General features: G+C 34.6%; 1 protein-coding gene across 1 annotated transcript; it reads left to right on the top strand.

Annotated features, from left to right (window-relative positions):
• Positions 1–11,342: 11,342 nt before the first annotated feature.
• LOC147533558 (uncharacterized) lies at positions 11,343–13,774 on the top strand. Its single transcript, XM_086647736.1, has one exon. The coding sequence runs from the start codon at positions 11,467–11,469 to the stop codon at positions 13,699–13,701; it is 2,235 nt and encodes a 744-aa protein (XP_086503862.1). The 5' UTR covers positions 11,343–11,466; the 3' UTR covers positions 13,702–13,774.
• The last annotated feature ends 643 nt before the right edge of the window (positions 13,775–14,417 follow it).

The raw sequence follows: 14,417 nt of genomic DNA on the forward strand, positions 1-14,417 counted from the left end.
TCTGGCCGAAAATTTTGACCGGTAGTTCTTACAGAAAATCCCTATTTTTTGTTGTCGTATTTTTCTTATAATTTTTGTTGATTCTGGCCGAAAATTTCGATTTAAATTCGGTGGTTCCTACCTAAAATCCCTCCGTTTTTGTTGCCGTATTTTTCTTATAGTTTTTGTTAGTTATGGCCGAAAATTTCGATTTAAATTCGGTGGTTCCTACCGAAAATCTATCTTTTTTTTGGTTGCCGTCTTTTTCTTATTTTTTTGTTGGTTTTCACCGAATTTTTTTGGTAAAAACGTCATAAAAATCGCTCATCGTTCTAAGCATCATTTCACCGAAAATTTGGGTCGTTTATAAAAGTTATGAAAAAAGTTGACCTAAAAATCTAAGTTCTTTTGGAATAATCATCACAAATTAGTTTATCTTACATCTAAAATTATACCTTCACTTAGAATGTTGTTATATATGAGTCCAAATAAAAAGTTGTAGTTGAGTTCTTCTATATCAAACTCTTCCATTAATGAAGCTTCTTGACAACCAAACTACTCCATTAATGTACCTTTCTCATTGTTAGTTTTTTTAGTAGTTTGTTCATAGTTGTGATGGTGATTGTTGGGATGGTGGAAGGTGTTGGTGGTGGGGTTTATGAATGAAAGAGATAAAATATCTTCTACTCTATAATCAATATATATATTTTTTTCAGTTTGATCCTTACTAAAATCTGATTTTAGTCCCTATGTGCTATGTATGTAAATAGCAAAATCTTATTTACAGAGAAAGTGAAAATATTGTAACTTTTGGACACTCTAAATGGCCAAAGTAGCTCTGTAAATATTATTATAGTGCATGCAGTTTCCGAAGTCAAATTATTCAAAACATTTGTTTTAACAAGTCGAGGTTCCAATGTTGATGGCTTATGTAATGGCCGAGTTCAAGCAGCGAGGAACCACACTACTTGGGAACTGTAGGGCTCTTCAATTCATAAGAGTTGACTCTTCCTTCCATTCTTATTCTTCTTCTCAAACAGAAACTGAATGGCTTTCTTATCCAATCCAATACTACACAATGGGAGATACCAAACTCGTTATGGCATTCATATATCTATATATTCTTCTCCCACATGCATATATTTTATTCATGATGATGAATTTACGCCGGTTGTTATTTTATTACCAACTAATAGGATACGTTACATAAGACGGATCGAAAATAGGAGATTCGGCGGTCAAGATAAGTTGCAGAAATAATATACGTGTGTAACACGTGTATGTACGTGACGGATCGAGAAGACGAGATCCGACGATCAAGAAGAATTCAGAATATTGAATAGCTCTGATATCATGTTAAATTCACGATTATATAATAATCGGGGAAATACATTAAATTAATGACACGATAATTTAACGTGGTTCGGTCGGATACTCAAGACCTACATCCACGGAGAAATAATTCTTTATTGATAATCACCAGATACAATTGTATGTGGGTGGATCGGTTACATTGGTCAGACATAACTCGATGAGTTTGAATCCTAGAACCCTCTCCTATTTATAGATGACTTAGGGTTTAGGGTTTCCTAGTTTCTGATTACTAAACTAGGAAATAATACAAAATCTATCTAATATTACCATTAGACAGTTACAAGAGATATTCTGAATATATTATACTAATATTACATATCTTCACATATCTTCAATATATCTTCAATATTCTGAATTCTTCTTGATCGTCGGATCTCGTCTTCTCGATCCGTCACGTACATACACGTGTTACACACGTATATTATTTCTGCAACTTATCTTGACCGCCGAATCTCCTATTTTCGATCCGTCTTATGTAACGTATCCTATTACCAACCGTTGAGACCAACTTGATTGATCGCTCTTAATTTGTCAACTTGGCTTCTGTAATTGTTCAGAGCTCTTACTCTTCTTCAACATTGAATATCTATTATATAAAACAGAAGGGAAAACGATGACTGGGACAAACATCCTTATTTAATTATGCATATTGTCTAGAAGCCCTTCTCAAAATTTAAAATATAGTCCTTCGTAGAAATAAAGTTACCTGTTTAAAAAACAATAATCCTTTCCTTCTTAGAAATAAAATAACTAATTTAAGAAAAAAAGAAAAAAAATAAATTTCAAGGGTTAAATAAAGAAATTAAAATCTCTCTCTCAATAAAATAATAACTAATTTAAGAGAAAAGAAACAAAAAAATGATACCAAAAAATAATAAGTAACTAACAAAAATCTCTCTCTCTCAGTAAAATATAAAATAATTTTGTAACAATTGATTGATATAAGTGTCCGTGCCCTAGGGCACGGGATATACCCTAGTATAATATATACATCCACAACAATCAACTTTCTGGTGTAATTCACCCAAAGTCTTGACGTCTATACCGTCCCTTACCAAGCTTAATCTGGGCGGAAATGGTCTATCAGGTTCTATTCCACCAAGTATTGGGAGACTAACATCGTTAAGAAAGCTTCTTCTTAATGAAACCAATTCTTTGGAAACATTCCAAGCTCATTGGGTTCTTTCAAGAACCTAACGACCTTAGACTTGAGTTGGAACCAACTTAACAAAGCCATTCCAAGTTCCTTTAGAGGATTATCTAAGTTAAGCTATCTCGTTACGATCGGAAATCTTCTATCCGGTTCATTACCCAACTCCATGTTTGAGTTTATGTCATCCCTGAATTGGCTTGACATGAGCCAAAATGAACTATCTGGTCACATTCCCCCAAGTATTGGGGGATTAACACCCCTTATGTTGGTTAATTTCCGGGGAAACTGTAACGCCCCAATCCTTAGCAGTTGCTGACATTGTCCCCGCTTTGACCACCTCACGCAGGTACGGGGTTTTGTTCTTGGCGAAGGCACCACGAGCCCACTCAAAGGCCTCAGTACTTACTAAACTTGAGCGTACACCTATAACCTAGTCTCTGGACACTCTTGCGAGCAATGTAACTATTACATGTAACTGTGTGAGGTGGTCAAAGGGGGGACAATATCGATAACTGTGAAGGTTTAGGACATTACGAAAACAAACTCTCTGGAAGAATTCCAAACACCATTGGTTTGCTTAGGAGCCTTGAGTATCTATTCTTGGACGGTGGTAACCAACTAAACAGGTCCATTCCACGCTCCTATGGAGGATTATCCAAGTTAAAGGGAGTCTATATGAATGACAACAGGCTATTGGGTAACATTCCTAGTTCAATTTCCGGCCTAGTTTCTCTCCAGCAATGTTATTTATCACATAACAAGCTAACCGGTAGTTTACCAGCATTAATTGGAAAACTTCAGAACCTTCAACATATTACTCTTCAATTTAACAAACTAAACGGTAGTTTACCATCGTCACTTGGAGATCTGCGAAGCCTTAACAACTCGTATTTAGCAGACAATCATTTTTCAGGTAAAATATCTTCGAGTTTGGGTAATCTTCAGTGGCTTTAAGTTGTTGATATCTCAAGAAATAATCTATCTTGTACCATGCCAGTTGAGCTAAGTAAAGCAACAGAGTTGCTTTCGATCTTTTTATTGAATAATAAGCTTACAGGTTCTATACCTTCAGAGGTACTCAACTTGCCAAAACTTCAAGATTTTAAAGTGTCAACCAACCGATTGAGCGGGAAAATACCTCCTTACAATCTCGAAATTCCACTTCCTCCTTGTAACTTGTAAGACAACTCAAGTTTAGTTCCCTCACACCCCCTGTGGATCCTCCCCTGCGTGTAAGACAACTCAAGTTCATAACTAAACGTTGTATCGACAACTATGTATGCGAATTAAAGTAAGGGACACCTGAGGTGGTTAATTCCGTTTTGGCTCCCAATTTGTGACCAACTCACTGTTTTGGCTCTCATAAGTGTCCGACAGTTCGATATGACTCCGGGGACGAAAAAAATCAAGTTTTTCCGGAACTATCCTCGGGCAAATATGAAATAACTTCTAATTTAAAAAAAACATAAACGCCACCTCATTTCTCCCTCTCTCTTCCATATCATCACATCTCTCCTCCACTTCAACTTTCTCGCCACTTCATTATCTTCACCCAGCCGGCAACCACAAGTCCACCACCACTTCACCACAATCACCACCAATCAACCACTCCACCACCACATTATGCCACCTCCACCAACACCATTCCACCACCACCATCACTACCACAACTCCACCATCATTAATCACCACCAGAACCGTCACAAGTCCATTACCACCAACGCATGTCTACCGCCACCACTCCACTATCACTTCCTCATTATCAACCCAACATAATAATTCTTAATATATTACTACCACCTCAATACTAGACCATCGTCACCATTGTATAAGGTGTTAAGTTTCTCGAATTTTGATTTTTTATTTGTTCAAGAAATTTTTTTTTAACATTTTCATTATTTATATTCATACTAATATAATGATATAAGTATATTATTGTAATAACCCGGCATGAAAATTACATTTTCTTTACCAAACACGCATCCTATCTTTTTAAGATAATAACAACACTTTTTTTAGGGTTTATATTAGCATACCAAACCACTCAAATGGATTTTTGAGAAGTACTTTTATTTAATGACTAAGAGAAAAACTTTTAAAATAAACAATTGGTGTACCCAAATGAGGCCTTAATGTCGGCAAGACAATTTGCCCAGCTACTTACAACATGAAATAAACCCACATTGTTTCCTGCTAGGTCTATTGGATTGGGCTCGGGCTCACAACTTGGATCACAACTTGGATGGGAATTATATTCTGTAGTAAGGGAAGAGTAATTCGTATTTAATGTTAAATTATAGCCTAAATAACGAGTTAGAGAAACTTGAAATTAGTTAATTACAACTTTCCGTATCATCATCTTGTGGATCTTGCCTCTAATTATTATACTGCATGGAGCTCCAAACTCCAAAGTCAAATGGTTAACACACTCTACCAGATTCTTTTTAACAAGTCAAAATTCCGACATTCAGGGTTTCCTAAGTTGGGGGTTCAAGTATCAATTAACCAATTCTTCAACACAAAAAAAAAAAAGTAACAAGTAACCACACTGCTCGCCTGCTCGGGCAGGGAAGACTCTTCAATCCTTAAGAGTTGACTTCATCATAGTTTCTATTTTTTTCTCAAGTCAAATTTAAAATGTAGTTTGACGTCTCATTAGATTCGATTAAAATTTTAAAATATTTATTTTATCTGATTTATGACTTATTTTAACTCGTCTAAATGGCTTCTGCTTTGGCGGGGTTCAAGCATCAATGAACCACACTACTTGGTAAGAAATGCTCTTCAATTCATAGGAGTGGACTCTCGTTTATTTTTTACCAAATCAATTTTAAAATTGATTCGAGGTCTCCGTTGACTCAATTTTTTAAATTTGAAATTGTATGCTTTGTCTGATTTGCGATGCACTTTAACTTGTCTAAATAATTTTCTTACATTAATTGTAAGTTAAATACGTTGGATTTGAGATTCAAACAAATCAGATAAGTCACATCAAAAACATTTTGAAACAAACCCACTTTCCTCTCTTCTTCTTATCAAACCAAAACCCAATGGCACCTCTATCCAATTCTATATTGCAAACACATGATTGCATTCATACCCTTCTCCCACATGCATCTATTTTAATCCAAATTTAGAAAGTAATTTTGTTTACTTCTCTTAATTAGTCAACCCTTTTTTAATTGTTCCAAACTTCTCCACCTTAAACCTTCTTTAAAATGGACCAAGTAGGCTTTCATCCTTCCAGTCTCTAATAACTTCACTAATAGTGATCCAGTCATCAAAGTAATTAAAGAAGGTTTCTAAGACCACCACCATGAGATTCTTCTCACTTTATCTCTTCCTTAATCTCTATATCTCCTTATTCTCTACATTTTCAAAGATAACACAAGCTTGTCATGACATTGACAAAGCAGCATTGCTTGATTTCAAAAACAGTATTTCCTATGATGCTATTGGGTATTTAGGAACTTGGATTGACTCCACTGATTGTTGCACCCAATGGGACGGTATTACTTGTGATCCCACCAACGGCCGAGTCATTAGACTCCACCGTGGATCATCATATGACGGGGATTATGGGTTATATATGAGTGGAACTATATCTCCATCTCTTGGTAATATTTCATATCTTCGTGTTCTTGATCTTAATCATCTAGGGGATTTGCATGGAGAAATACCACCCGAACTCGGAAACTTATCAAACCTTACTCAACTAGTTCTCGATGATAATCATCTCAGTGGTTCAATTCCTAAAACTTTTAGAAATCTTCACAACCTCCAGGAGATTCGTCTTCAACGCAACAGTTTTTCGGGTGAAATTCCACCTTCCATTTTCACATCTAAGTCATCGTATGGCATGTTTGATGTAAGCTATAATGAATTTTCTGGTGTCATTCCATCAACTATTGGGAAAATAAGATCTCTAGGCCACCTTAGTTTGAATGACAACAAGTTCTCAGGAACCATTCCAAGCTCAATAGGTTCTCTTAAGAACCTAAGAGTTATAGATATGAGCAGGAACCAGCAACTATCAGGACCCATTCCTTGTTCCTTTAAAGGATTATCCAAATTGGTTCGGTTGTGGATACCTTCAGCCAGTCTTACTGGAACCATACCTTCAGGAGTATTAAACTTGCCAATACTCGAAGAACTTGATCTATCTATGAATTCACTAAGCGGTGCAATACCTCCTCATAAAACAAACTTTCCAGCGTATGCTTTCGAAGGTAACGTAGGCCTATGCAACAACCCGCTTCCTCCTTGTAACGCTTAATTACTATTGTATCTCATTTTGAATGTGAAAATAGTCTCACAAGAAAAATAAAATGTCACATGGATCAATAATATCCATAGGCTCTCACCTTAATAATTATACCACATTTGAAATTTATGGGTTATTTGTATCTTGAAAGTAAGTTTAATTTGGATGGGAAGACTTGGTTTATCTTTGCTATAGTTTTTTTTTCTTTTGAAACCAAGCGAAACCATATTTCATTCATAAGTAATTCAATCACAAGTTACATGGATGATAATTTTTATTTCTTTGAGAACTACATGAGAGTTACATACGATAAGTTCATAGAACTTTAAAGCGCCTCATGAAGGGAAAAAAATTAACCAGACACAGACTCAAACAAAAAACCCTAAAGGTCGACCAAAGATCCAGAAGATCGAGAATGAAAAGACCCTAAAGATCGACAAAATATATGGAATTAATATTAAAATTGCTCCAACCGAGAGAACCACCGCCGCCGATGAATGTAATTCGCAAGGCCAACCAGCACCATCAATGCCGAACAAGTCTTTGAGTCCTCCTGTTTAGGCTTGTTACTTGATAGACCCAAAGATTCAAGAAGCTTCAATCAACCAAATGTTGTTGTTTCAATTCCTGTTGAACCCTTGAAATCCTAAATCTCTCTTATTTTCTTCCTCTCTCACTCCATCAATCTGATACTAAATCTTTCGAATCCTATAATAAATTGAAAGAATCGATGTGTGGTGAGTCTAGAAAACAATCCCTAGAAACTCAATCTCAGAAGTAAAACAACTCTAGAAACTATTTTTTGATGGAGAACAAACTACAAAGAAAACATAAAAGAGTTTCGGAGGAAAGAGACGTAGATCTGAGTACGGTTTTAAGAGAGAAAGAGAGGGTTATTTTCGCACAGAGAAAGGGTTATCTTTGCTATAGTTAAACGTCTCAAATAATGAGGGATACTACATAATAAGTAATTGACATTGTTTTTTCTTTGTGAATCATACTATTAAAGAAATTGGGCCAAAAATTTCAAGTTCTTTTAAGTTAAAAAGACAAGCGTTTGTAATTTGTTTTGATAAAAGTTCAATACTTTTTATAACCTTCTACAACCTTTTTGCAAGCAGTTGAAATTTTATGTAAACAGTTGCAATCTTTTTGCAAACCAGTTATAGACCACTTGTAACCAGTTGCAAATTACGAAAATACCTAGAAAACTGAAGACTAGAAAAATTGGTGGTTATTTTTCACCAAAACAAAATATATATATAGGAAGTCAAGACTACAAAAATTGGTGCTCATTTTTGCAAACCTCTTAAGAAGTTGAAGTGGAAGAGAGATGGAGAGATGCGGAGGGATTTACGTTTTTAAATTTATTCTGGAATTAATTCTATTTTGACCTCTGGGGTAGTTCCAAAAAAACTTGAAATTTTTTTAACCCTCGTAAGTCAAATCGAACTGCCAGACACTTATGGAGCCAAAATGAAAATAACCTTTTATTTTATTGCTCCCTACTAAACGACCTCACATGTCCCTTACTTTAATTAACATACATAATAGTGGATACAACGTTAAGTTATGAACTTGTGTTATCTTACAAGGAGGAAGTGGATTTTTGCATAGGCCTATGTTGCCCTCGAATGAAGAGGTTGGAATTTTGTGAAATTCAGATGGCTATGGGAAATTTGGTCAAAACTTCTTCAGTTTACATTTTATAATTTTTTTTCATGATTTTCATTATTTATGTATTTCAGACTAATACAGTGATACAAGTATATTATTGCCAGTAATTATAAGGCCCAAAATGGAGAAGTTAAAGAGAATAAGGCCCAAAATGGGGAAGTTAAAGAGAATAAGACCCAATACTAAATAATAATGAGGAAAAAACCCAGTCGGTAAAAATACAATTTTAGGCTCCAAAATGAAAATTTCCGCCCAAATCAACGTCAAAAAACAATTTTGAACATTTCTGAACAATTCTTGGTTTGCTCTCGACAATTTTGTAAATTTCTGAACAAATCTTAGTTTGTCTCAACAATTTGTAAATTTTTGAACAAATTCGTTTTTGCTTAGACATTGATTTGCCAAAATATTTCGCATTTTTTTTCTTTTGCATTTTACATAGACAAACTAACACAAACATTTTGGTTACACCATTTTTCGATTTAAATTTTGAGTTTCTAGTCCAAAAATCTACCCCTAAACACACATTTAGTCCACCCTAATATTAATATAGGATTTTAAGCCAAAATAATAATTATAATGGATATTTAGTCCAACTTAGTTAAAGTATGTTTATATGTCAAGATTAAAGTGTTTTTCTGTTTATTGATTCTTGTTTTGTTTTATAAATTACCTGTTATTTATTGTTAAAGTTTCATACTTTATTTCATTTTTTTCATACTTTATTTCATTTTTTTTATATGTGTTAACACATTATGTATCAACAATGTTTCTTCAAAACGGAAATGGACTAAAAACCTATTTTTTGAGAAGATTGGACCTTAAACCCTTTTTGAACTTGATTTTGGACTTAAAACCCATGGACCCTTTTCGATTTGTCTTGTAAAAAAATAAAAGGTTGCCGTATTTTTTGTTTTGCTTTCGACATAAATATAAAGACTAATTTTTTTATTTGTCATTTACAAAAATTAAAATGTTATGCATATTATCCTTTGTATTTAACAAATCCGTTAACGAACAAATAATATTTTGACTAATACATTACATATGTTGTTAAGAACATAATTATATATGACGTTAACATTTTATAATAAGTCGAGACATTATTATAGATATTGTCAACATTTTATAACAACACAATGATATATGTTGTCAACATATAAGGGTAAAAATGGAATTATGAAAAAAATATGTTGTCTTGTTAACAACATAATTACATATGTTGTGAACATTTTGAAAAATGTTCAAAAAATGGGTTTTTTTGACATTATTATTTTTGAGTAAGTTTTTTTCTTATTAGGGTATAGATTTTTGGGGTTTTCACTCATTTTTTCTTATTTTAATAACCCAACATGAAAATTACATTTTTACCACACACATCATAGATTTTTAAGAGATAACAACATCTATTATATTAAAACAACTCGGTCGGTTATCCAGGGGATAAGTCTGGCCGTCCATTTTATTTTAGAGATTTGGTTGGAGCCTGATCCAACGGACGATAATTCATGAATAAAAACCGTTTAAACACCTTTTTGTAATTATATAAATATTTTTGGGGTAATTAAGTAAAAGTACCCCACCTTTAGAATAGAGAGAAAAAGGGGGAGGTTGTGCCTTCAAATATCTCCACTAATCCTCACGGTTACTCTTCAAGAGAGGTAAATTGGTTTTGAAAATCAGTTTCTAAAACTCCTTGTATTTATGTCAAAATTTATTCTAAAGATTCTAATACTCAAAAATTGTTCACAAAGAAACTACTTTTCCAAAAAACTTTTCACCATTAATTTAATTTGGATTGTTTCTGTAGGGTTGAAGAAATAAGAAATATACGATCTAATGGCGTTATCCAAGAGGGGTCTTCCCCGTCCGTAGGACGGGGAGGAAACCTAGTTTCTTTATATAGCACACCAAACAACTCAAAATGGATTTCTTAAAATTACTTTTATTTAAAGGTTTATAGAAAAACTTTTAAAATAAACAATAAATGTACCCAAAACGAGGCCTTAATGTCTGCAAGACATTTTACACTTCAGTTTTTAGGCTATTTACAATATGAAATAAGCCCACATTTGTTCCTGCTAGGTCTATTGAATTGGGCTGGGGCTCACAACTTGGATAGAAACTATATCGTAAGAGAAGAGTAATTCATATTTAATGTTAAATTAGAGCCCGAATAACGACTTAGAGAAACTTGAAATTAGTTTATTACAACTTTTCATATCATCATCTAGTGGATCTTATCTCTAATTATTATACTGTACGAAGTTCCAAAGTATATGATTAACACATTCTACGAGATTCTTTTTAACAAGTCAAAATTCCAACATTCATGGTTTCCTAAGATCTGGGGGTTCAAGTATTAATCAACCACGCTACATGGCGCGGAAGACTCTTCAATCAGTAAGAGTTGACTTCTTCATTGTGTCCATTTTTTCTCAAGTCAAATTTAAAATGTAGTTTGAAGTCTCACTTGATTCGATTGAATTTTAAAATATTTATTTTGTCTGATTTGTGATTTACTTTAACTCGTCTAAAGGGATTCTGTATTGGCGGGGTTCAAGCATCAATGAACCACACTACTTGGTAAGAAAGGCTCTCCAATTCATAAGAGTGGACTATCTGATGACGTTTATTTTTTCCAAACCAATTTTAACATAAGAGTGGGCTCTCTGATGACGTTTACTCTTTCCAAACCAATTCTAAAGTTTTGTTCGAGGTCCTCGTTGACTCAATTTAAAGTTGAAATTTTTTGCTTTGTCTGATTCGCGGCACACTTTAACATGTCTGAATAATTTTTTTTTTTTAGATATTGCAAACACATGATTGCATTCATACCCTTCTCCCACATGCATCTATTTTGATCCAAATTTAGAAGTTATTTTGTTTACTTTTCTAAATTTGTCAACCTTCTTTAAAATGAACCAAGTAGGCTTTCATCCATCCAGTCTCTAACTTCACTAATAGTGATCCAGTTACTTCATCAAAGTGATTAAAGAAGGTTTCTAGGACCACCACAATGACATTCTTCTCACTTTATCTCTTCCTTAATCTCTATATCTCCTTAATCTCTATATTTTCAAAGACAACACAAGCTTGTCATGACATTGACAAAGCAGCATTGCTTGATTTCAAAAACAATATTTACTATGATGCTATTTGGTATTTGGGAACTTGGATTGACTCCACTGATTGTTGCACCGAATGGGACGGTATTACTTGTGATCCCACCAACGGTCGAGTCATTAGTCTCAACCGTGGAGCATTGATGTCATCTGACGATGATTATGGGTTATCTATGAATGGAATTATATCTCCATCTCTTGGTAGTCTTTCGTATCTTCGTGTTCTTGATCTTAATCGTCTAGGAAATTTGTATGGAGGAATACCATCCGAACTCGGAAACTTATCAAACCTTACTCAACTCGTGCTCAATGATAATCATCTTGGTGGTTCAATTCCTACAACATTTCGAAATCTTCATAACCTCAATGAGCTTCACCTTCAAAACAACCGTTTTTCCGGTGAAATTCCACCTTCCATTTTCACATCTATGTCATCCTTTGCCATGCTTGATCTAAGCTATAATGAATTTTCTGGTGTCATTCCATCAACTATTGGGAAAGTAAGATCTCTAGGCCATCTCAGTTTGAATGACAACAATTTCTCAGGAACCATTCCAAGCTCAATAGGTTCTCTTAAGAACCTAAGGGTTATAGATTTGAGTAGGAACCACCAACTATCAGGACCCATTCCGGGTTCCTTTAGAGGATTATCCAAATTGGTTCGGTTGGTTTTACCTTCATCCAATCTTTCAGGTGTAATCCCGCCCTACGTTTTCGAATCTATGACTTGCCTCACTGACCTTGATCTAAGCGAAAATGAACTGTCCGGTCCCATTCCACCTAGCATTGGAAATTCAGTGTCGTTAACATCTATAAACTTCCGAAGAAACAAATTTCATGGAAGAATCCCAAGCACGATCGGTAATCTCAAGAACCTCAAGTACCTAGACTGGGCCGAGAACCAACTAAACGGGTCCATTCCAGGCACTATTGGAGGATTATCCAAATTAGAGAGACTCTTTTTGAGTGAGAATAGGCTATCCGGTAATATTCCTAATTCATTTTCAAATCTAGTTTCTCTCGAGTGGTGCCTTTTATCTAATAACAGGCTGACGGGTAGTTTACCGATATCAATTGGGAACCTCATAAAGCTTGATAGTTTGAGTATTGAGAATAACGAGTTATGCGGGAGCTTACCATCATCAATTGGAGAACTTCGGAACCTTAGGAGCTTGTTTTTAACAAACAATCATATTTCGGGTAAAATCCCTTCAAGTTTCGGCAATCTTCAGAGTCTTCAACTTGTTGATATAACTAGAAATAAGTTATCCGGTCCACTTCCTGAGCATATGTCCAACTTGACGGAGTTACGAGGCCTAGACTTGTCATTCAATCCATTGGATCAAGTTAGCTTACCAATTTGGTTATTCAAACTACCAAATCTTCGCGAACTCAAGTTAGTTAATACAGGGATAGCGGGTGAGCTTCCAACGTTGTTATCACCGCCATTCCCTCCACGTATGACCTTACTTGATTTATCAAGTAATAGACTAAGCGGAGAATTTCCACATTGGATAGGAAAATTTTTTGGTCTTTATACACTAAATTTATCGAACAATCATTTTAGTTCAGCTATTCCAGAATCTTTCAAGAACTTAAGTACTCTTATAGACCTAGATCTTCACTCGAACAACTTCTCTGGAGGAATGGATGTGATTTTTGGGAGAGACGTTTCAGTGGATCAAGGTATGGGAGTTTACAATTCTATCGATCTCTCTTATAACATGTTCGATGGTCCCATAGATGAACGTATTGGGAGCCGACCGGCTATGTTTACAATTACGAAATTAGTACTATCTAATAACCATTTAGGTGGTTCACTACCAAGTTCACTAGGACAACTTAGTAGGCTACAAATTTTGGATCTTAGGAACACTAACTTATCAGGGAAGATACCAGTTGAGATTGGTAATCGCGATTATGATTTAAGGTCGATCGTGTTATCGAATAATAAGCTTACCGGAGCCATACCTTCAGAAGTATTAAAGTTGCCAATACTTGAAGAATTTGATGTATCGGTGAACCAACTAAGCGGTGAAATACCTCCTCATGAGACAAAATTTCCAGCGTCTTCATTCCAAGGCAACATGGGTCTATGTAACAACCCACTTCCTCCTTGTAAGACTTAATTACTGTATCTCGTTTTCTCGTGCGAAATAGTCACACAAGAAAAATAAAATTTCTTGTGATCAATATTATCCATACTTGTCAACAGTTGGTAGCCCAAGTGGTTCCAAAGTGTTGACATAAACTCCAGAAATCTTTGGAGGTCTCAGATTCGATTCCCAGAGAAGGTGGAATTTTTGGTTATTTGAATTGGGATTATATAGGTATTAATAAAGTTGTCAGGCTTCAGGCCATTGTCTTTGTTGGGCTATAGGTCCGGTGTTGTAAATGTTTGAGTGGGCAGTTATCGAGCTTATCACATCTATGATGTATCAAATGCCAATATCACGATGTACGTAGATCGTAGTCGTCTTCCAAAAAAAAAAAAAATATTATCCATACTTCTCATATTACAGTTATACCACATTTGAAAATCATTGGGTTATTTGTATTTTGAAAGTAAGTTTGGATCAGAAGAATTGGTTTTATCTTTGCTATAGTTACACGTCTGAAATAATCGAGGATACTAAATAATAAGTAATTAACATTTTTTTCTTTGTGGCTCATATGATTGAAGAAATTGGGCCCAAAATTTAAAGTTCTTTTAAGTTAAAAAGACAAGTGTTTTTAATTTGTTTTGATAAAAGTCAAATATTTTTTGTAACTCTTTTGTAATTTTTTTTTTTGTTGAGACTTTTGTAATTGTTTGCTAACTCTTTTGCAAGAAGTCGAGACCTTT

Source organism: Eschscholzia californica, unplaced genomic scaffold (assembly GCF_041429995.1).
Source record: "Eschscholzia californica isolate CP2 unplaced genomic scaffold, dmEscCali1.0.p SCAF_6, whole genome shotgun sequence".
NCBI lineage: Eukaryota > Viridiplantae > Streptophyta > Magnoliopsida > Ranunculales > Papaveraceae > Eschscholzia > Eschscholzia californica.

What these genes read in the sequence shown, in the direction of transcription:
- LOC147533558 (XM_086647736.1), top strand. Translation starts at nt 11,467, where the DNA reads ATGACATTCTTCTCACTTTATCTCTTCCTTAATCTCTATATCTCCTTA.